This window comes from Salmo salar, chromosome ssa09, assembly GCF_905237065.1.
Source record: "Salmo salar chromosome ssa09, Ssal_v3.1, whole genome shotgun sequence".
Taxonomy (NCBI): Eukaryota; Metazoa; Chordata; class Actinopteri; order Salmoniformes; family Salmonidae; genus Salmo; species Salmo salar.
In genome coordinates, this window is record NC_059450.1 from 106,016,256 (window position 1) to 106,041,900 (window position 25,645).

Genomic DNA, 25,645 nt, shown 5'->3' on the forward strand with positions numbered 1-25,645 from the left:
TTAACACTTTTTTGGTTAATACATGATTCCATATGTGTTAAATCGTAGATTTGATGTCTTCACTATTATTCTACAATGTATAAAATAATCAAAATAAAGAAAGTAGGGTTGAATGAGTAGGTGTATTCAAACGTTTGACTGGTACTGTAAATATACTTGAAAATATATGCCATAACCTGAAAATTGTTGTCTAGCAATGATCAATAACCAATTTGACAGAGCTTGAAGAATGTTTTTAAGAATAATGGGCAAATGTTGCACAATCCAGGTGTCAGCTGTCATCGGTGCCAAAAGTGATTCTATTCACTCAGGACTGTGAATACTTAAGTAAATGTCATATTTCTGTATTTCCTTTTCAATACATTTGCAAAAATGTCAAAAAACATGTTTTCACTTTGTCATTACGGAGTATTGTGTGTAGATGGGTGAGGATTTAAAAAAAAAAAATCTATTATGAATTCAGGCTGTAAACAACATAATATGAATACTTTCTGAAGGCACCATATGAGCCAAAAAAGATTGTCAAAATGCCGCATTTGGCACATGTATGTTGGGCACCCCTGTATTAGTAGAAGTTGGTTGACTGATATAAAAGGTAGAACAGGAGCCCCACGTACCCCTGTGCTCTTGGAATTGGCGTAGACCACGTCCATGGCCTTTGAGCTTGCGTTGACGGCATGGGCCAGCTCCTGCTCCATACTGTGGTGGGACTGGGCGATCTCTCGGATACTGGGAACACACACAGTTTGTCACGACATCGAACATCTAATGTTACTGGGAAACTACACTGCAAGCATATCACAAGCGTTCTGTAAGTGATGTTTTTGGCATACTATGCCAGAAACAGCAAACAGAGCATCGAACTGTATAGTTTGGCCGTTAGATAAACCACGAGGGAATTGTAGATCATGGTCTAGGACAATTTTCAATCTAAATGGAATTGAACCATACCTTGCTTTAATCCAATGTTATTATTAATTAATCAATGTTATCTTACCTGTGGATGAGGGCGCCGGCCGCCTGTCCAAACAGGTTGATCTGGGAGGCTTCTTCCTCGGATACGATCTCCGGCTGCAATGCATACTGGGGCAGCGGCCGGGGGAACTCGCACCTCTGCTTGTCTTCCCACGACTTCAGCGTGCTCTCGAAGGCCTGAGACAAGCAGGCAACAGGATGAATAGAATAGGATAGAATAGCTGTATTCTTTCCAGAGGGATCTATAGTTGTGGTAAGTTAGATGCGATACGTCAATTAAAAATATGACCGCAATATAACAGCAACATTCACACAAGACATACAAATACTATGGACGTAATCCCTAGCTGTGTATTGCCGCTTTCCATGTTGTCTGTTGTCTGTAGCTTGTGAGGTGTGGAAACACTTTGTTGTTTTCATGGATTTTGTCTTGTTTCTTTTTGTTCTATGTTGCTCTGTCTGTATGCTATATCTTGCTTGTCCTATGTTGCTCTGTCTGTATGCTATGTCTTGCTTGTCCTATGTTACTCTGCGTGTGCTCACTGTTCAATGATTGTCTATATTGTAATTGTTTTTAATAACCTGCCCAGGGACTGCGGTTGAAAATTAGCCGGCTGGCTAAAACCGGCACTTTTACTGAAACGTTGATTAATGTGCACTGTCCCTGTAAAAATAAAATAAACTCAAACTATACAAACAAATCATGTCAAATCATTGAACCGTGAAAGGTTCAACGAATTGTGTGAGGGGTAGGAATGGGTGGATTTCTCCATTCCCTTCTCCAGCCGTTGTATTGGGCAGTTCAACGGTGAGAAATGTCTCAGTCCCTAGAGCAAAAATGTTGTGCTATCCAGGAGCACGAGTACAGGACATCAATAAGCTGCTCCAAAACATTTTAAACAAGCATCAGGAAATGAAGTCTATGATAATGTCATTGAATCTCACATGAACTATGAAGGGCAGCTCAGAACAGCTGAAGATGGATTTTAAAGAACTGATTGGGTCACTGCTTGACAACAAGAAACACCCCATAATATCTGTCCCTCTGCCCTCCCTAAATCGTGGCATTGAACATTTCAGCAAACTTTTAGCCCTCCATCACTGGCTACGAGACAATTGCGGCTCTGTGGGTGTAATATTTATTGACAATTTTGATACCTTCTGGAAACAAAACTCGTTTTATAAGGATGATGGGATCCACCCAAATCATTTGGGTTCCTGGATCCTTTCACAGCATTATAAGGCAGCGTTGAGACAATGACTTATCAATGACCCAAGCCCAACTCAGTTAATTCCTACCATTATGTCGCTCAGTCATAATGCGAGTCATAATGCTTCAGCAAATGTACATTATCCCAGGGGCATTGGAAGACACAATGTAAGTAACCTAATTTATGTTCTTCTAACTACCCTGATGCTTCTGCTGATCCCACAGCAATAGTGGTTCCTCCTTTAAAAGTTGCGTCATACTGCGGCACACCTTGTGGGCTGTTGCAGCATTCTGTGGCACGTTATCTATTTGTCAGCCATTTTTTATATTAATGCAAGTTATTGCTAGTTTGACCACCAGAGGGGATCTATGAGAAGCATTTGATAGTCTTCCATATTGGCATTACCGGAGAATTTAAAACCTTTTTTGTAATAACATAGTATATGGGATTGAATTGAAGAAATTTGGCTTGATTAATATTATGGTGTTTCTATTCAGAGAAAAACGAAACCCTCAGAGTTTCCGTTAGGATGGAATAGAAAATATGGCGCTGCACAACGTGACGGTCGGGAGTACGCTACAGCATGAGGATTGGAGGATTCTAAATTGTTTGCCTTCATTAGACGAAGGCCTGATTTCCCACTTCCTGGTTGGATTTTTCTCAGGTTTTTGCCTGCCATATGAATATTTCTGTAAATCAGTGATATTTATTCGCATAGTAATTTATGTCTGTTGTATGTTGTTTATCTACTGTGCAGTCTACAATACATACTGTAGTAAACATGGGAAACTGCCTAATTCCTTACATAAGGGAGAGCAGGCCGTGTATGTACTACAGAAAACAAGCACGCGGGAGACCGGGGTTAAAATCCCCGATGGGGAGGAAGGAGTAGGCTGTCCTTGTAAATAAGAATTTGTTCTTAATTATGGATCACTTCACGCGCCAATCCCTTTAGCGGGATCGATTTGACAACATCCAGTGAAATGGCAGCGCACCAAATTCAAACTACAGGAATATCAATATTCAACATTCACGAAAATATATGTATATTACATCAAAATAAAGTTCAACTTCTTGTTAATCCAGCCGCTGTGTCAGATTTCAAAAAGGCTTTATGGCGAAAGCAGACCATGCGATTATCTGAGGACAGCGGCCCACATACAAACACATGAAAATCATATTTCAACCAGGCAGGTGCGACACAAAAGTCAGAAATAGCCATATAATAAATGCCTTACCTTTGAAGATCTTTTTGCAACCCCAAATGTCTCATTGACACAATGAATGGTCGTATTGTTTGATAAATTCCTTCTTTATATCCCCAAAATGTCCATTTATTCGGCGTGTTTGATTCAGAAATACACCGGTTCCAACTCGCCCAACATGACTACAAAGTATCTAATAAGTTACCTGTAAACTTGGTCCAAACATTTCAAACAACGTTCCTAATCCAACCTCAGGTATCCTAAAATGTAAATAATTGACAGTTAAATCTGTCACAGCGGTTGCATTAAGGAGATGTTTATCCATAATTCTTTGAATAACAGTTTAATATTTTATCAACGTTTATGATGAGTATTTCTATAAATTGATGTGCTCATTCACCGGAAGTTTTTGAAGGAAAAACATTTCTGAACATTACGGGCCAATGTAAAATGGGGTTTTTGGATATAAATATGAACTTTATCGAGCAAAACATACATGTGTTGTGTAACATGAAGTCCTGTGAGTGCCATCTGATGAAGATCATCAAAGGTTAGTGCTTAATTTTAGCTGTATGTCTGTTTTTTGTGACGCCGTTGTATTGCGTTGTATTTGTTTGTATTTTGAGTAAATACGTGTTTCACTCATATCTGCTGTCCTGCGCCTGACTCCTCCACACCAGCTCACACAGACTTTATTACAACCAGTCCTCATGCTTGTCTCAGAGCAGCGCGAAACGGTGCTAAAATAGTTGTAGGCTTTTGCTTCTAACTTCAATATGCTCTTTAAAACCTGTTGGGGATAGGGGGCAGTATTGAGAATTTTGAAAAGAATATGTGCCCATTTTTAACTGCCTCCTATACCAACTCAGAAGCTAGGATATGCATATTATTGTTCAGGTTTGGATAGAAAGCACTCTGAATTTTCTAAAACTGTTTGAATGGTGTCTGTAAGTATAACAGAACTCATATGGCAGTCAAAACCCTGAGACAAATTCTGACAGGAAGTGGATACCTGATGTGTTGAATTACCTTTAAGCCTATGCCATTGAAACACACAGGGGCTTATTAATCGTTGAGCACTTCCTATGGCTTCCACTAGATGTCACCAGTCTTTACAAAGTGGTTTGAGTCTTCTACTGTGAGAACTGAACTAACAAGAGCCTTGGAACGGTGGTGGCCGATAAGACTCTGGCGCGCGAGTTCATGTTGGGTACTCTCGTTCCAATACGTTTTAAAAGAGAATGCAATCGTCCGCCTTGAATATTATTCATGTTCTGGTTGAAAAAGGCCCTAATGATTTATGCTATACAACGTCTGACATGTTTGAACGAACGTAAATATTTTTTCTCCCCTCTCATGAAGACAAGTCCGGCGGGCTTAGATCATGTGCTAACAACACGGAGCTTTTTGGACATAAATTATAAGCTTTTTCGAACAAAACTACATTTGTTATGGACCTGGGATTCCTGGAAGTGACATCTGATGAAGAGAATCAAAGGTAATGGATTATTTACATAGTATTTTCGATCTCTCCAACATGGCGGTTAGTCTGTATCGCAAAGTGTATTTTTCTGGGCGCAGTGCTCAGATTATTGCAAAGTGTGATTTCCCAGTAAGGTTATTTTTAAATCTGGCAATCCGGTTGCGTTCAAGAGATGTAAATCTATAATTCTTTGAATGACAATATAATATTTTACCAATGTTTTCGAATAGTAATTATTTAATTTGTTGTGCTGATTTGACTGGCGGTATTGGAGGGAAAAGATTTCCTCAACATCAACGCCATAGTAAAACGCTGTTTTTGGATATAAATATGAACTTGATAGAACAAAAAATGCTCGTATTGTCTAACATAATGTCCTAGGAGTGTCATCTGATGGAGATTGTCAAAGGTTAGTGCATAATTTTAGCTGGTTTTCTGCTTTTGGTGACGCGTGTCTTTGCATTGACAAAACATTACACACAGCTATTTTCAATGTACTGTCCTAACATAATCTAACTTTATGCTTTCGCCATAAAGCCTTTTTGAAATCAGACACCGTGGTTAGATTAAGGAGATGTTTATCTTTCGAAGGGTGTAAGATAGTTCTATGTTTGAGAAATTTGAATTATGACATTTAATTGTTTTCAAATTTGGCGCTCTTGATATTTCACCTGTTGTTGATAGGGTGTACCAGGGGTGGGACGCTTGCGTCCCACATAGCCCATAGAGGTTAAATAAGTAAGACCTACACCATTTTTAACAGCACACTACTCAACACTAGCAAAGCTCATTTTGCCTATGGTAGGCCTACAGTATATCTAAAAATATTTTTTTCAATGATGTGACTCTCTGCCAATAATTATATTTAGAGGATTGGAGGACTCTAAAGTAATATCTAAAGGGCATTTTCGTTAGATATTCTCAAATATTCTTACAGATCCTAAGGGGCTTTTATATAATTCTAAATTAATTAAGAATAATAATAAATCGCTTTGTTTAAAAAGTAATGATATTTTGGAGATTTCGTTTTCATTTAACCTAGAGTGAGAGAAAAAGGCAATTCTTGAACATGGGGTGAGACATTCTCACTCATTTGTAAATAAAGCCAGTTTGTAATTTAGAATGATTTAGAATGAACTCGATTATTTAGCAGACATCACTTGCTTATATTCAGTCAACACATATCTGAAGAATATCATGGAATATTTGAACAAGTAATTCGTTATGGATCCATAACTAAATAAACATCAGCATTTAGAAAAATAGTATTTTTATAATTATTTTATAAACGAAAGCATAAAGATGCTGATGAATAAATACAGTACTGTACAGTATATGCTTTTACATTTGGATAAAAAAAAGCATTTAAAGCATTTTGAAGATATAAGCCACCTGCATTTGTTTATTAAACATGGGAAAGTGCCTAATTCCTTTCATAAGGGAGAGCAGGTCAGAACATTAACCGTGTGGGTTCGCTTGTTTTGTACTGTTCTGTTGTAGTTTCGACCAATGATTTGTCTGACAAACAAAGAACTTCGCGTCCTGCAAGCCCAGGCATGGATTAAAGTTGGCGAGACATTCAATAATGTCATCGTCACAGCCAAATCAACCGTGACCCTTGAGCAATTTGCTCAAAATTGCTAGAGAAAAAAAGAGAAGAAGATCAAGCAAGCCGAGTCCCAAGCATCCGCTCCATGTGTGGGAGGCAATTTCTCGCCAGGGACCAGACCCATATTTGACTTTTGATGGTAAGCTTGGCTACTTACAAAAGCAAAAGGTACATAAAATATTGTAGCCTACACCTCACGGACTGTTATGTGTTCCACAATAATTCACTCGTCTCCTTTTTCAGGTATCATGGCTCGAGATTTCTTTGAGGAAGAAATCATCAAGAGATATTGGACACTATGTCAGAGACGTGTTTCTGGGTACACACCGTTTCTTTCAAGGTAGGATTATAGCAATATTTTGTTACGTTTAGACCTATTTACATCTATATTTCTGTTATTGTACCTAATGTTGGCTGTTAGGCTAAATGTATTTTTTTCTTCTCCAAATGCAGACAATGACCCAAAACACACTGCCGCCCGGGTTTGCATTGCAAATGAGGGCATAAACTGGGCCAAGACGCCTGCAGAGTAAGTAGACCTTTATGTAGTAAAATAAAGGTAAAATTAAAATAAATAAAAAGACCAACAACACATCTAAAAAAAAATTTTTCATCTCCACATGTAGGTGTCCTCACACCTAGCTCAGCTATTAGACAATTCTTTAGTAAAGGTTGAATAGTCTATTGTTCAGCTAATAGCCCATCCTGCTACGCTTGTGAAAAACTAATAATAATATTTTTTTCCCACATGTTAAAGATTCCAATTGATAGTGTTTTTAGCCACAATCGGCTCCAACCCCAATTAACACATTTGGGCACAGTCAATAGCGTGCTGGACTTCAGGCTAGAATGTTGAGGGTTCAAAACCTGCTCCCTGCTTGTTTCATTACATTATTATGCCGGTCTCAGAACAAATATTCTGGATTGTTACTCCCATCTCGTTCCTCGCTCTCTTCCACGCGTCATTCTCCGCCTGAGTGGCTCGCTTGTGGGCGTGCTGGCAGGATATACAGTTTTTTTATTCTGTATATATGAATTACAAATCAGCCTTTACATAAATCATGTTGAGTCTATTGCATAGTTACAATGTGTAATCATTGATGTCCCAGGAGCGGTAAACACTGTTGAAGTGTCTAATTGTAATACATACATGCAGACATGTTATGACCAAAAAATATGCACAATCATTTGTCTCTACATTAACCTGTTAGGGCTAGGGGGCAGTATTGACACGGCTGGATAAAAAAACATACCCGATTTAATCTGGTTACCACTCCTACCCAGTAACTAGAATATGCATATACTTATTACATATGGATAGAAAACACCCTAAATTTTCTAAAACTGTTTGAATGGTGTCTGTGAGTATAACAGAACTCATTTGGCAGGCAAAACCCTGAGACATTTTCTGACAGGAAGTGGATACCTGATGTGTTGTATTACCTTTAAACCTATCCCATTGAAAAACACAGGGGCTGAGGAATATTTTGGCACTTCCTATTGCTTCCACTAGATGTCACCAGCCTTTACAAAGTGTTTTGAGTCTTCTGGAGGGAGATCTGACCGAACAAGAGCCATGGAACGATGATGGCCCATTAGACACCTGGCGCGCGAGTTCATGTTGGGTACCCTCGTTCCAATACGTTATAAAAGAGTATGCATTCGTCCACCTTGAATATTATTCATGTTCTGGTTAAAAAGGCCCTAATGATTTATGCTATACAACGTTTAACATGTTTGAACGAACGTAAATATATTTTTTCCCCTCGTTCATGACGAGAAGTCCGGCTGGCTTAGATCATGTGCTAACAAGACGGAGATTTTTGGACATAAATGATGAGCTTTTTTGAACAAAACTACATTCGTTATGGACCTGTGATACCTGGAAGTGACATCTGATGAAGAGAATCAAAGGTAATGGATTATTTACATAGTATTTTCGATTTTAGATCTCCCCAACATGACGTCTAGTCTGTATCGCAACACGTATTTTTCTGGGCGCAGTGCTCAGATTATTGCAAAGTGTGATTTCCCAGTAAGGTTATTTTTAAATCTGGCAAGTTGATTGCGTTCAAGAGATGTAAATCTATAATTCTTTAAATGACAATATAATATTTCCTCAACATCAATGCCATAGTAAAACGCTGTTTTTGGATATAAATATGAACTTGATAGAACTAAAAATGCATGCATTGTCTAACATAATGTCCTAGGAGTGTCATCTGATGAAGATTGTAAAAGGTTAGTGCATCATTTTAGCTGGTTTTATGGTTTTGGTGACCCTGTCTTTGAATTGACAAAACATTACACACAACTCTTGTAAATGTACTGTCCTAACATACTCTAAATTTATGCTTTCGCCGTAAAACCTTTTTGAAATCGTAAAACGTGGTTAGATTAAGGAGATGTTTATCTTTCAAAGGGTGTAAAATAGTTGTATGTTTGAAAAATGTGAATTTTGACATTTATTTGGATTCAAATTTGCCGCTCTTGAAATGCACCTGCTGTTGATGGAGTGCACCACGGGTGGCACGCTAGCGTCCCACCTAGCCCATAGAGGTTAACTAACATATTCCTCTCAAGTGTACATTTTTAGCTTGACTCGCTATGACGTTACAATTACTTAAATTTGCTACCACCATAACCACTTGGAACCACTCGATATGATTGGTCATATAAAAACCTTGGGACCCAAATGCATAATGAGTGCTCTAACTCCCCCTTGCGGTGGTCTGGAGCAATGAAGCCGTGACGCCGGGTACCTCTTAAGTCCCACGGTGTAAGCTTGCAACTTTTAAAGGAGGAACTGCTGTACTGTATGCAGTAATCATGTGCCTATGAAGCAGAGTTATACTGTTAGCACTGAGGCGGTGTGCCTTAGTAAGAAGTCCACTTTGTGCAGCTCACCCTGTACTAACATAAATAGAATGAGTAGAGCTGTTACGGTGACCGTATTAGCGCTACACCGGCGATCACGAGTCATGACGGCAGTCAAATTCCATGTGACCATGTAGTCACGGTAATTAGGCTTCTCCAAGCTCTGATACTGCTGATGGTCATTAGTAGCCTACAAAACTTGCTAACTGCCTGGTACTCAGCACTCTACGGTCCCTCTAATTACTCTGACATCAATACAAATGTAATTGAAAATGTGTACTAGATGTGTACTCACTCGGTCTCTGGTGAGAGTCTGGGTTCGGTTCTTGTGGATAATCTTGATGTACCCCGGGGGCTGGACCCAGGCCTCTCCGTCCACCTGCACCGGCACGCCCTCATCCCCGAGGATGGTGATCTTCACTGTACGACACTGCAATAGGAGAGCAAATGGGGAGAAACATTCAACCAGTACGATATGAAACCACGAAAATTGTGTAAAAAATCTCAAGGATGATCAATGGAAACAGGATGCACCTGAGCTCAATTTCGAGTCTCATAGCAAAGGGTCTGAATACTAATGTAAATACATTTGCAAAAATTTTGAAAAACCTGTTTTCCCTTTGTCATTATGGGGTACTGTATGTAGACTGAAAAGGAAAATCTATTTTAGAATAAGGCTGGAACGTAACAAAATGTGGAAAAGTCAAGGAGTCCGAATACTTTCCGAATGCACTGTACATTAGAATAACACAAAGGCCTGCACACTGTATATGCTTCCATTTAAAAGGGATAGTTCACCCAAATTACAAAATTACTAATTGGTTTCCTTACCCTGTAAGCAGTCTATGGACAAGGTATGACAGCAATCCATGATTTGCTTTTGTTTACCTGGCCACTGTTTCCAAATGCAAACTTTTTAGCATTGTGGTCAAAATCCAATGCAAGTCAATGGATACCATGGATTGCTGTCATACCTTGTACATAGACTGCCTACAGGGAAAGGTAACCAAAATGTTATTTCGTTATTTTGGTGAATTATCCCTTAAATGAAACTATTGAAAATGTTTTCAATTACTTTGGTGCATTTTACAGATGTAAGTGGTATATTTTCAAAACGCTAAGTACAAAACTGATAATACTTGTAATGCCCCCTGTATTTTGTTCAGAACCTTTGATTGTGCATTCATTGGAGCTGAACACATCTTTCACCCCTGATTCATTCATGCAACATTTATGTTTTCCATTAAATACCATGAGAACATTTTGTTTAATTCAATAGCAAAAAATGCAAGGTACATTTTCTAAACAATGCTTTTTGCAGTGTTTGAAAAGGAATAGTAGATGATAAATATAATTTTCCATACAGTATTTGGCTATAACTTGACAACCTTGACATTATTTTTTGTTTTGCAAACCACATTTTTTATGCTTTGTTTTCAATGTCAGGTTGAGAGCATGTTGAGAATTATTTCAGTCTTACAGTTTAATTATTCTTACTGAATACAGAACATACGAAGGACAAATCATAAAAAAAGGGGTATTGAATTGCAGTAGGCTACAGTATAACGGTATTGCGGTAGCACGGTGTGTGTATGCCATTTCTGCTCCATGTAACAATGTATAAAATCAAATTTTCTGTGTGACTTTTCAACTGAGATAATGAGTGGAATATATTGTTATATACTGCTCAAAAAAATAAAGGGAACACTTAAACAACACATCCTAGATCTGAATGAAAGAAATAATCTTATTAAATACTTTTTTCTTTACATAGTTGAATGTGCTGACAACAAAATAACACAAAAATAATCAATGGAAATCCAATATATCAACCCATGGAGGTCTGGATTTGGAGTCACACTCAAAATTAAAGTGGAAAACCACACTACAGGCTGATCCAACTTTGATGTAATGTCCTTAAAACAAGTCAAAATGAGGCTCAGTAGTGTGTGTGGCCTCCACGTGCCTATATGACCTCCCTACAACGCCTGGGCATGCTCCTGATGAGGTGGCGGATGGTCTCCTGAGGGATCTCCTCCCAGACCTGGACTAAAGCATCCATCAACTCCTGGACATTCTGTGGTGCAACGTGGCGTTGGTGGATGGAGCAAGACATGATGTCCCAGATGTGCTCAATTGGATTCAGGTCTGGGGAACGGGCGGGCCAGTCCATAGCATCAATGCCTTCCTCTTGCAGGAACTGCTGACACACTCCAGCCACATGAGGTCTAGCATTGTCTTGCATTAGGAGGAACCCAGGGCCAACCGCACCAGCATATGGTCTCACAAGGGGTCTGAGGATCTCATCTCGGTACCTAATGGCAGTCAGGCTACCTCTGGCGAGCCCATGGAGGGCTGTGCGGCCCCCCCAAAGAAATGCCACCCCACACCATGACTGACCCACCTCCAAACCGGTCATGCTGGAGGATGTTGCAGGCAGCAGAACGTTCTCCACGGCGTCTCCAGACTCTGTCACGTCTGTCACGTGCTCAGTGTGAACCTGCTTTCATCTGTGAAGAGCACAGGGCGCCAGTGGCGAATTTGCCAATGTTGGTGTTCTCTGGCAAATGCCAAACGTCCTGCATGGTGTTGGGCTGTAAGCACAACCCCCACCTGTGGACGTCGGGCCCTCATACCACCCTCATGGAGTCTGTTTCTGACCGTTTGAGCAGACACATGCACATTTGTGGCCTGCTGGAGGTCATTTTGCAGGGCTCTGGCAGTGCTTCTCCTGCTCCTCCTTGCACAAAGGCGGAGGTAGCGGTCCTGCTGCTGGGTTGTTGCCCTCCTACGGCCTCCTCCACGTCTCCTGATGTACTGGCCTGTCTCCTGGTAGCACCTCCATGCTCTGGACACTACGCTGACAGACACAGCAAACCTTCTATCCACAGCTCGCATTGATGTGCCATCCTGGATGAGCTGCACTACCTGAGCCACTTGTGTGGGTTGTAGACTCCGTCTCATGCTACCACTAGAGTGAAAGCACCGCCAGCATTCAAAAGTGACCAAAACATCAGCCAGGAAGCATAGGAACTGAGAAGTGGTCTGTGGTCCCCACCTGCAGAACCACTCCTTTATTGGGGGTGTCTTGTTAATTGCCTATTATTTCCACCTGTTGTCTATTCCATTTGCACAACAGCATGTGAAATGTATTGTCAATCAGTGTTGCTTCCTAAGTGGACAGTTTGATTTCACAGAAGTGTGATTGACTTGGAGTTACATTGTGTTGTTTAAGTGTTCCCTTTATTTTTTTGAGCAGTGTATATAACCCAGGTATTTCAGGAGTGCATTGTACACTACACGATCATTCGAAATGGTAGCAGATAGTGACTTTTTCCACTTTATCCTATCGAAACACACTGGCTGATGGAGGATGATGTAGTATTTACAGCCTCATCTATATATGATTTGGTTTCACCTTCCAACATAAATGCATGCCAATTGATACATTTATGATGTAAGAATATAGAATTTTACAGTGTTCAGCAATTTTGGCCCATTTCTCCTGACAGAGCTGGTGTAACTGAGTCAGGTTTGTAGGCCTCCTTGCTCGCACACGCTTTTTCAGTTCTGTCCACAAATTTTCTATAGGATTATAAATGTATTCATAAATGTATTCTCTTGTGAAATTTTCACAAGTATGTGGTACAGTTCCACAACTCTAAGCACAAAAATCTAAACAGATCATCAAAATGTCTCGTTTCAAAACTTGAAGCACATTTTTAAGTACAACTAACAAATTCATAGTCACTTGTTCACGGCACCAAATCACTCTTTTAATTTGGATACATATTCAAATCAAAGTATCTGCTTTTCAAAATAGAATATTGAGTTAACTTTTTTTATATGATTTTATTGTCATTTGTTAACAATACAATTAACGATTGGTTCCTGAATTAAAAGTTGCATCATATTGCGATATAGCGTGCGGTATACAGTGGTACGGTACAGTGTGTTACAGTGCTTGGTGTTAATGCTTGTTCAAACCATCAGAGGGTATCTTTGAGCAAATCTATTCCATTTATTAAAATCAGGGTATTTGAAGCCGAACAGAGATCATCATGCCATGCAATCATGAATACACTTCATGATTCAAATTGAATATTTCATTTTACCTAAAACATCCGTTAATACAATCCGTGTTAGTGCTTGCTTTTTTGCAAACATAATTTGACCTCTGCAGTTTGAGATTATATATAAAAAAGAAAATACATTTTACAGTAGCCTATGTAGGCCTATATCCTACTATACTAAAACATCCGTTAATACATGTCCTTCAAAAAAATAAATATGGGCAGAATATTGTATGAAATATTTGGATGGTTAAAAGCTGACATTTGGTCGTTTCTAACTCAAATGTGACTCGTTCCATTCTCCGTTCTTTTGTTGATATTATATCCTGGCCTTTATTTACGATTATTATTGTTTTAAAGAATTCATTTTTTCCCTGAAGAACACAAACCATTCACACCAACCCTTTCATTCAAATTAGTTTTGGTCACCAATTATATTTTTTTAAACTATTTTAGCTTTGTCATTATGGGGTATTGCGTGTAGATTAATTAGGATTTAAAAACATTTTTTTTATAGAACAGACTATCTGGGATTGATCATTTGTTTTCCTTCTTTTTGCATTCTTTCTTCAATATAATCATTCATTCATTAATTCAGTAGGTTAAACCCATTCATTCAGAAGGTTAAAACCTCACTCCTACCCTCGCTCAGATGACTGACCGCAGAATCTATCGGTAGCCTAAACTGTGGCACAAATTGAGGAATTTTTCACACCTAACCAAGCTTTAAGACTATCCTTTTGTAAATTAATGGAGGTGTGAATGCTTCTGTCCGAGAGTCTCTCTCCTCTGCGCTAGAGTCCTGCATCGGGCAAAAGAAAAAATGAGGGGGTCCCGGAGTTGAGAGAGAACTTGGGTACTACAAATGGTGTGGACTGACAATAAAAAAATAAATAGGATACTTGTGCCTTTCAGCCCATTACATAAACAAAGGAGTGAGTGTGTTTGGAGAGGCGCTATCCACCACAGCGTGGGGCAGTGGGACAGTTTCTCGTGCAAAACTGCAGATAATATAAGGCCAACTATTTTGAAAGAACACTTGGGGATCTTGATTTCCTCTATCACTTCAGATGCCAAACTTGCCTTAGAAATAAGCAAACAGACTACTCTTCACCTGGTAATTGTGTGGTTCCAAAGGATAAAGCGTCACCTACAGCTGTATTTTTGGTGTCAGAGAGAAGGCGGCATCCTTTTCCTGCACAGCAATTTGCAGAATTTTTAGTAAATAAACTGTTTTCAAGTTATTGTTTCAGTAGCTATATTTGTTGGCTAATTCGGGCTTTCATCACAAACTATAACCCTATATGGCCTGCGTATGGTTAATTCATGCAGGAAAGAGGAATTAATAGCATACTGTCAGGAGTCATGAAAACAATTGGGCTAAATTGTCATTCATTATAATCATTCAGAAGGTTAAACTCATAGGTCTTAGGCCCGCAGAAAATGAAATTAGATTACTAGGTACATTTTTTATTTGATTTTACTGCCTACAGTATGTACAGTAGAAAGGGAGTGGCATGTTATAGACTTGTACACAACATTGTTAATGAAATTCAAACGCTATAGGCTAATAGGTACTGTATGTTGGAATATGACAAGCTCGCAACACACATCTGATTATTTATTATGAATAGGATTTATTTGATTTGATTACATTCCTCATTGCAGCCTCAGAACCGCAGACCATGTGTATGGCATTGTGTGGGGTGAGCAACGTTGTGAACAGAGTGCCCCATGGTGGCACTCATGGGGTTATGGTATGGGCTATGGTATGGGTAGGCATAAGCTACAGACAACGGAAATGGCAATTTGAATGTACAAAAATATTATGCTGAGGCCCGTTTTTTTAAAGAGTGTGACCAACAGATGCATATCTGTTTCCCATTCAAGTAAAATCCATAGATTAGGGCCTAATGAATTTATTTAAATTGCCTGATTTCCTCATATGAACTGTAACTCAGTAAAATCAATGAAATTGTTGCATGTTGCATTTATATTTTTGTTCAGTATAAATGTAATAAATAAAACAAATAAATATAAATAGCTCAGATCTTGAAAAAATTGACCACCTTTTTGCCCTCCGTATCCACAATGTCAAGTCAGTTTTGTTTTGGTTTGGTTAGCTAACATGATATGAAAGATGCAGCAACACCAGATCAACAGTATCAGCTTTTTGGCCACTTGCCCTGGAGGGAGGGGGACTGCAGTGTGAAGGGATGCAGGATGCAGGGTTGAGGAATCACTGTATCGTAGGGGACTTTTCCGTTCTATTGCTGAGGTGTGGTGGTCTTACTGGCGCCGAAGCATCACCCAGGTGGGTGCTACATTTCAGTAGTGGATGATACAGACTACCTACAGAGGATGAGCTGTGAACATCGAAGACGACGAGGTGCCCAATGTGGCCTGTTCGTCAGATGTTTCTAACTCCCTGCCTTGCTGTTCCATTGATGCTCCCACCGCTCAAGATACTACCTTTCCAAACTGCCCATCATCTAAAGCTGTGGAAAACCGTCACCCAAGAACTGCCTGATCCCTAATTTGTATTTATTTTTGAAACGACAGATTCTTCTTGTAATGAAAAGCCCTATATAAAATTTAAACATTCTAATAATAATTACATTATTATTATTATGATGTTCATAAATGAGGCCCATACAGACGACTTGCCTAACGGTTTTTCCTCACTGTACTCTTTCATTCAGTTTCTTCTTCACATCAGCAAAGAATGACTGTGTTTCAGAAACTCACTTTATATACACTCGGAGCTATCCCTCTTTCCACACTGTGGTAAATAAACCCAGCTTGTTATTTTATAATTAATTATTGAGTTTTTTCGAGGGAGAGAAACCAAAAGCTTTATCAGCGTTTTAACTCACCCTTGCGATAGTATGGCACAATGACGTAATGACGGAATTCGCCACAATCTGCCACCCTCTACCTCAAACGCGCCGCAGCAAAAGCTCAAAACTTTAAATTGCGGAATCCCTATATCGCTTAAATCAACTGCTAAAAACAGATAACTACTGATCCAAAGTTATGTATGGCTTGGTTAACATACTGTATATACAATGAGTATACAAAACATTAAGAACACCTGCTCTTTCCCTGACAGACTGACCAGATGAATACAGGTGAAAGCTATCTCTTATTGATGTCACTTGTTAAATCCACTTCAAATCAGTGTAGATGAAGGGGAGCAGACAGGTTAAATAAGGATTTTTAAGCCTGGAGACAATTGAGACATGGATTGAGACATGGATTGTGTAGGTGTGCCATTCAGAGAGTGTCGTATCAATATGTTTGGACCATGACAGTAGCTAAGATGTGGAGAAGTCTGTCCATAAAAAAGCGCTGCTCTGCCTTCTTAACAACACTACCAACAAGTCAGGTCCTACAGGCCTTGGTTTTGTCGCACCTGGACTACTGTTCAGTCGCTTGGTCAGGTGCCACTTGCAGTTGGTTCAGAACAGGGCAGCACGGCTGGCCCTTAAAAGTACACGGAGAGCTAACATTAATGACATGCATGTCAATCTCTCATGGCTCAAAGTGGAAAAGAGATTGACTTCCTCATTACTTATTTTTGTAAGAGGTGTTGATAAGCTGAAAGTACCGAGCGGTCCATTTAAAATACTAGCACACAGCTCGGACACCCATGCATACCCCACAAGGCATGCCACCAGGGGTCTCTTCACAGTCTCCAAGTCCAGAATAGACTATGGGAGGTGCACAGTACTACATAGATAGAGCCATGACTACATGGAACTCTATTCCACATCAGGTAACTGATGCAAGCAGTAGAATCAGATGTAAAAAGCAGGTAAAAAATACACCTTATGGAACAGGGGACTGTGAAGTAACACAAACATAGGCACAGACACCTGCATACCCACACATGATAACATATGCACAAGTACACATGGATTTTGCATTGTAGATATGTGGTAGTGGAGCATGGGCCTGTGGGCACACACTTAGTGTGTTGTGAATTCTGTAATGACTGTATTGTAATGTTTTTAAAATTGTATAACTGCCTTAATTTTGCCAGACCCCAGGAAGAGTAGTTACTGCCTTGGCAGCAGCTAATGGGGATCCATAATAAATACAAATACAAATGAGCAAGAAAAAATATTGAAGTGCCTTTGAACAGAGTATGATAGTAGGCAATGATCCCTCTAAGCCAAACATTTCTGTAAAATAGCCACTGGCCAATCAGATGGCTCAGATTAATGTGTCTGCAGTAACATAGCAGGCATAAAAGAAACCTACAGCAAAGTTGATACTGTGAGATTTCAACACGTTTAAAACCATGACTAGAGAGAGACTATCAACGAACACAGCAAAGAGCTGCTGTTTTTATGAGTGAGTTCATGTTTAACTTCTTACTCAGCACTATCAACACTTTCTATTCAATAATTTTATAAGCCATAAAATGCGCATTCTTCCTATTTCAACTCAGCACTACAACAAGCACTGCAGCAGTAATGAATGAGTAGGAAAGTATATGGATGGGTTCTGATTCCTGAACTTGAAATATTGAGTGCCATAGTCTGATTTCTAAACCAGAAGTTAATGGTTATCTGTAGGAGGAATCACATGGTTGCAGGTACTGATAAGGTTGGAGAGATGTGGTTTAGTGAAGAATGGGGGCCGAGGTCAGGTTAGGTCACATTAAGGGAGAAGGAACAGTTTATTGTTCGCATCGCTTAACTTCCTGCCTAGCAATAAAGTTCGAGAGAAGGAGGATACTTCTCCTTAGGTTAGGTGACCAATGTTCTAGAGTTTTCCCTGTTAACACTATCCAAGTTACCCTTTGCTGTAGCAATTGTGATCGAATCAACGCAATATTAGCCACTTTCAATGCAACATACAGGAACAAAACTAACTAACTAGATTTTGTTTTAGGCACAACACATTGGAGTAAGAATGCATTGGCACGCACGACTCAGCCCGTACTCTACACAGACCGGTGAACTGGACTTTGTTTACAGAATGAGCAGTCGTGAGTAGATGCACTTGTTTTGAAATCAAAGCGAGAGCTGCATGTAGCCAGGTGTGAACATTTTGTTCATATCCTTTGCTAGTTAGTAAGTTACAAGTCCAGTTAAAGATAATTTGTAGTCAGCAATAGGGGAGTGATTGCTTCCTACAAGAGCACAAAACATGTACATCTCTAGACTTTGAAAAGTGAGTCAGATAAAAGCTTTTTTTTTTGCTTAAATGGGAGGTGTTCTATTTTGAGACAGGCTTGAATAATCTAAGTAGCCAATAGGCAGAGGGTAGCATAATTGGTCTGATTCTCTGTAATAATGATATGTGAATAATAGTATATTCTATTTTGTAAAGTGGTTTCATGCATCAAACAGCACAACATTTTGCCTACTTGGCCACTGTTAAAACTTTAATATAAAGTGGGTATAGCCTCAGTGTTCACAATAAACGTGCTCTGGAAGTTGCACAGAATTTTCACAACGTTCAAGTTTGCACTCAGCAGACCTGACATTTGCTTAATGACAAAAGAAATTAGAGGGAACATTGGTAGTAGGTGCCAAGCGCACTGGTTTGTGTCAAGAACTGCAGCGCTGATGCATTTTTCACGCTAAAGTGTCTCCTGTGTGTATCAAGAATAGTCCAGCACCCAAAGGACATCCAGCTAACTTGAAACAACTGTGGGACGCATTGGAGTTAATTTGGCCAGCATCCGTGTGGAACGCTTTCAACACCTTATTGAGTCCATGCCCTGACGAATTGAGGCTATTCTGAGGGCAAAGGGGGATGCAACTCAATATTAGGTGTTCCTAATGTTTGGTATCCTCAGTGTAGTTTGATATCTGCTGAACACTGAAATTCTATATTTTTACCTCAAATGTATCAATTTGGCATCAATTTATGTTGGAAGGTTAAACCAAATTATATATGAATGTGGCTTCAAGCAGAGAGACAGGCAATACTGTATCAGTTGACAAGTCATGTCGAAAAGGTGATCTTGTACAATGTTGGATGCGGCAGAAATGGCATACCACACCATGCTACATTTTTAGTTGCCAACTGCTTTACAATACCCTTATTCCTGATGATTTGTCCTACGTATGTAATGTCTAAAGATAATGAAATCTGCCATTGGTTAAAAATGATAAAATAAAATGTTTTTTTTGTCAAGAACTGTATGAAATATCATAAGGTGAATGCACCAATTTGTAAGTCGCTCTGGATAAGAGCGTCTGCTAAATGACGTAAATGTAAATGTAAAATGATATTTACCATCTACTATTCATTCTATTACGCACTTCAAAAAGAACAGTTTTGAAATGTGTATCTTGTATTTTTTTTGCTATTGGATTAAATGGAAGTTAACATGACTAAAATGGTAAGCCTATTATATCTGATGTATTGGTGACTAAATGAAAATGTTCTCATGGTATTTCACAAAAAACATACATTTTTCATGAATGACTCAGGGGTGAAAGCACAATCAAAGGTTCTGACCATAAAGATAGGGAGCATTACAAGTGTTATCAGTTTAGAGATTGGTACTTAAGAATTTTGAAAATATACAACTTAAAACTGAAAGACGCACTAAATAAATTGTGCAATTACTTGGTTGTAATTTTGGGTAGAGCATACATTTCCATATATTTGTGTTAGCTCCATGTGTGACATAACTCCACCAGTCCTATTTATGATATAATTGACAAAGATTATAACTTTTTTTAATTGAAAAATAACATTTTCTATCAATTAGTATACTTGAGTTGAATCACAATATTTGTTGTATTATTTGTTCTGTCTTTTCTGGTGGATTAAACTGGATGAAGGAAAAAAAAAAAGGAAACCGCACACTGTTCTTGATAGTATCACTGATATTTAATAAGCGTACGTATCGGCCTAACGGCCTTCGTCAGAGCTTTTATTTTTTATTTTTTTTCCTTCATCCTGTTTCAACTGTTGCCATGCACCTGCAACAAGATTGCTCAGATGTGCGAGTGCCTTTTGAATCTGGTGGATTAAACTGAAATTGCAACCAACTTTCTATGGCTTGTTAAAAAAATAAACTATATTTTGGAGATTATTTTGTTTTCAAATAACCGAAAGTGAGCGGCTGTAATCTGAATAAAGGGAAAAAGGCCATTCTTGAACATCGGGTGAGACATTATTACTAATTTGCAAGAGAACCAGTTTGGTTTAAGTATAACTTTTGAATGACTGACGCCTTTAGTGTGAGGTCTAATGCTTTAATATTTAATCATTTCTGCACTCCGAATTCATATTCATTACATAAATATGCCCTTTTAATTTAGTCTGTCTTGCCATTCCAAATGTTTTTATTTTTTTTGGCTCATATTATTTAAAAAACAGGTTGCTAGGCAAAACCATAAGCAAATAGGTCAACTGTGATGTGACTAAAGAGTTAAATCAGGCAGATTTTTCCACAAATAGACAGCTATTTTCCTTTCCATGGCAGCAAGATCTTATCTACTTTTGCTAACTTTCTATTAAAATGTATTAGAGTGAGATCATTTCTTTCTTTCAGGATATGTATACCGAGTACGTCCACATCCCCGTCAGACAAATTTATTGGTAAACTACACGGTAATGTAAAAGTTGTATTTTCTTGTGATCGAATACATAATATAGTACACTTATCACAATTTGGTTTTAATCCAGAGAGGTTCGAAAAAGTATCTAGATCCTCTATGAGGATGTGGAGGGATTCCACACCCTCAGAGTTTGTGAAAATGTTGTGTGTGTTACCTGTGCGATACGGTGGTGCTGCAGGTTGATGACTCTGGACACAGCCATTTGAATGCTGCCAAACACCGCCACCACCTCCAGGATCTTATCGTCAAAGGACGGCGCCGTGAACGTCTGCAGGGAAGAGGACATGTCATTTTTTACATAAACTGATTGTACAAAACATTAGGAACACCTTCCTAATATTGAGTTACACAGCCCTTTGCCCTCAGAACAGCCTCAATTCGTGGGGCATGAACTCTACAAGGCCCATGTTGACTCCAATGCTTCCCATAGTTGTGTCAAGTTGGCTGGATGTCCTTTGGGTGGTGGACCCTTCTTGATACACACAGGAAACTTTTGAGCGTTCATGACACACTCAAACCGGTGTGCCTGGCACCTGCTACCATACCCCACTCAAAGGCACTTAAATATTTTGTCTTGCACATTCACCCTCTGAATGGCACACATACACAATCCATGCCTCAAGGCTTAAAAATATATATTTTTTACCCGTCTCCCCCTTCATCTACACTGACTGAAGTGGATTTTTCACCTGGATTCACCTGGTCAGTCGGTGTCATAGAAAGAGCAGGTGTTTCATATGTTTTGTAGACTCAGTGTATATGCCAAATATATTGTGCAGCGCTGTGGTCGAGTGGCAACACTCCTCGGCACATGTCACATATACAGTGCCTTCAGAAAGTATTCACACCCCTTGACCTATTCAAAATGTTGTTGTGTTACAGCCTGAATTTAAAATAGATTCAATTGAGTTTGTATCAATGGCTTACACACACACACAATACCCCTTACATGGAATTATCTTTTTAGACATTTATTCAAATTAATAAAAACTAAAAGCTAAAATGTCTTGAGTCAATAAGTATTCAAACCCTTTGTTATGGCAAGCCTAAATAAGTGCACACAGTGTGCAATAATAGTGTATAACATGAATGACTACCTCATCTCTGTACCCCACACATACAATAATCTGTAAGGTCCCTCAGTCGAGCAGTAAATTTCAAACAAAGATTCAATTACAAAGACCAGGGAGGTTTTCCAATGCCTCGCAAAGAAGAGCACTTACTGGTAGGTGGGTAAATGTAAAAAAATCTGTGAGCAGTTTCCATCCTCTCCGGCAACTGAGTTAGGAAGGACGCCTGTATTTTTGTAGTAACTGGGTGTATTGATACACACTCCAAAGTGTAATTAACAACTTCACCATACTCAAAGGGATATTCAATGTCTGGTTTTCGTACTTTACACATCTACCAATAGGTGCCCTTCTTTGTGAGGCATTGGAAAACCTCCCTGGTATTTGCGGTTAAATCTGTTTGGTTCCTTGCCTTATTTGACTTGGTAAGCAAATTTTTACTCTTGAACTTATTCAGGCTTGCCATAACAAAGGGGTTGAATACTTATTGACTCAAGACATTTTTGTGGAGTTTTTTTTTTTTAAATAAATTTGTAAACATTTTGAAAAACATAATTCCACTGACATTATGTAGGCCAGTGAGAAAAAAAATCTAAATGTTATTGTATGTAATGTAATTTTAAATTCAGGCTGTGACACAAAAAAAAATGTAAGTCAGGGGGTGTGAACATACTGTGCCTTCGGAAAGTATTCAGACCCCTTGACTTTTTCTACATTTTGTAATGTTACAGCCTTAGTCTAAAATTGATTAAATAAAACAATATCCTCAGCAATCTACACACAATATCCCATAATGACGAAGCGAAAACAGTGTTTTTGAAATGTTTGCAACTTTATTAAACACCAAAGACAGAAAAACCTTATTCACACCATTTGCTATGAGACTTGAAATTGAGCTCAGGTGCATCCTGTTTCCATTGACCATCCTTGAGATGTTTCTACAACTTGGAGTCCACCTGTGGTAAATTCAATTAATAAGACACGATTTGGAAAGGCACACACCTGTCTATATAAGGTTTCACATTGCATGCCAGAGCAAAAACCAAGCCATGAGGTCGAAAGGAATTGTCCGTAGAGCTCCGAGAAAGGATTGTGTCGAGGAACAGATCTGGGGAAGGCTACAAAAACCTTTCTGCAGCATTGAAGGTCCCCAAGAACACAGTGGTCTCCATCATTATTAAATGGAAGAAGTTTGTAAACACCAAGACTCCTCCAAGAGCTGGTCGCCCGGCCAAACTGAGCAATCAAGTGAGAAGGGCCTTGGTCAGGGAGGTGACCAAAAACCCAATGGTCACTCTGACAGAGCTCTAGAGTTCCTCTGTGGAGATGGGAGAACCTTCCAGAAGGACAACCATCTCTGCAACACTCCACCAATCAGGCCTTTATGGTAGAGTGACCAGACGGAAGCCACTCCGCAGTAAAAGACACAATAGCCCGCTTGGAGTTTGCCAAAAGGCACCCAAAGGACTCTCAGACCATGAGAAACAAGATTCTCTGGTCTGATGAAACCAAGATTGAACACTTTTGCCTGAATGCCAAGTATCACGTCTGGAGGAAACGTGGCACCATCTCTACGGTGAAGCATGATGGTGGCAGCATGATGCTGTGGGGATGTTTTTCAGTGGCAGGGACTGGGAGTCTAGTCAGGATCAAGGCAAAGATGAACGGAGCAAAGTACAGAGAGATCCTTGATCAAAACCTGCTCTAGAGCGCTCTGAACCTCAGACTGGGGCGAAGGTTCACCTTCCAACAGGACAACGACCCTAAGCAGACAGCCAAGACAAGTCTCTGAATTATCGAGTGGCCCAGCCAGAGCCCGGACTTGAACCCAATCGAACATCTCTGGAGAGACCTGAAAATACCTGTGCAGCAACACTCCCCATCCAACCTGACAGAGCTTGAGAGGATCTGCAAGCTTGTAGCATCATACCCAAGAAGACTTGAGGCTGTAATCACTGCCAAAGGTGCTTCAACAAAGTGCTGAGTAAAGGTTCTGATTACTTATATAACTATGACATTTCCGTTGTTTCATTTTTAACCTCTTGACGGTCGCCTAGGATAGGGGGCGCCACAGCGCATTTTGAAAAAAATTCGTGCCCATTTTAAACGGCCTACTACTCAATCTCAGAAGCTAAGATATGCATATAATTAATACTTGTGGATAGAAAACACCCTAAAGTTTCTAAAACTGTTTGAATGGTGTCTCTGAGTATAACAGAACTCATATGGCAGTCAAAACCCCGAGACAGATCGAAACAGGAAGTGGAATTCTGAATTGCGGACTCAAATTCATCACGTTGCCTATTAATCACACCGTGAGCTATGGTTCATTGAGCACTTCCTATTGCTTCCACTAGATGTCCCCAGTCTTTACAAAGTGATTTGAGTCTCCTACTGTGAAAACTGACAGAATGACACGCTGTGGAACGTGGTCACACGGAGAGGGCCATCACCATTATGACGCCGGCGCCCCTGGCTACCCTCCCCTTTCGAAACGTTTATAAAGACAATGCAATCGTCCCCCTTGAATCTTATTGGAGCTCTGGTTGAAAAAGGCCCTAAAGATTTATGTTATACAACGTTTGACATGTTTGAACGAACCTAAATAAGAAACAAATGCATTTTGTTGAAAGAGTAGCCCCGCGCACGTCGGAACTTTTGGTGCAGCCTTCAGAACGCGCTAACAACAACAAGCTAATGGAACATAAAGGATGAACTTTTTCGAACGAAAATACATTTGTTGTGGACCTGGGATTCCTGGAAGTGCCTAAGGATGAAGATAATCAAAGGTAAGGGATTATTGACAATAGTATACAAGACTAGATTTGATATGCGATTGTTCCAAGATGGCGCTGACCTGTATTGCTAGCCTATTGTTCTGAGTATCGCATCCCCTTTTATCGCAAAGTGTGATTACCCAGTAAAGTTATTTTTAAATCTGGCATTACAGGTGCTTTCAAGAGATATTCATCTATAAATCTTAGAATGACAATATTACATTTTAAAAATGTTTTCGAATAGTAATTTAGTAAATTGTAGCGCTGTTTCATCGGATGCATTTGAGGGAAAATAGTTAGTCAACGTTACGCACCGATGTAAAATTCTGTTTTTATATATAAATATGAACTTTATCGAAAAAAAGAATGCATGCATTGTGTAACATGATGTCCTAGGTGTGTCATCTGATGAAGATTGTCAAAGGTTAGTGCTGCATTTAGCTGTTTTTTGGTTATTTGTGATGCATGTGGTTGGTCAGAAAATGGCTATGTGGCTACTTTTATGATATACTCCTCTAACATAAGCTAATGATTTGCTTTTGCTGTAAAGCCTTTTTGAAAATCGGACAACGTGGTTCGATTCAGGAGAGGTGTATCTATAAAACGATATAATTATGACATTTTGTTATGCTAATGGCGATAGGATTTTTCGCTGGATGTCCGTCCGAGGCCGCACAGGGGTTAATAAATTAGCAAAAATGTCTAAAAAACATGGGGTATTGTGTGTAGATTTATGATAGGGAAAAACATTTTAATACATTTTAGAATAA

The 25,645-nt window shown here is 39.3% G+C and overlaps 1 protein-coding gene across 6 annotated transcripts in view; it reads right to left on the reverse strand.

Moving 5' to 3' along the window:
- Nucleotides 1-25,645, reverse strand: part of dgkd (diacylglycerol kinase delta) — a 171,794-nt gene that overhangs the window by 28,556 nt on the left and 117,593 nt on the right. For all 6 annotated transcript variants that reach the window (XR_006771103.1, XR_006771102.1, XM_045724294.1 and 3 more), the window contains 4 exons: nucleotides 21,183-21,296; nucleotides 9,656-9,790; nucleotides 998-1,152; nucleotides 618-729 (listed from right to left, as the gene is read on the reverse strand). Coding sequence is in view for 4 of the 6 variants with exons in the window: in XM_045724294.1 (XP_045580250.1) it covers nucleotides 618-729; nucleotides 998-1,152; nucleotides 9,656-9,790; nucleotides 21,183-21,296 (516 nt within the window). In the remaining 2 variants the exon portion in view is untranslated. The remainder of the gene's footprint in view (nucleotides 1-617; nucleotides 730-997; nucleotides 1,153-9,655; nucleotides 9,791-21,182; nucleotides 21,297-25,645) is intronic.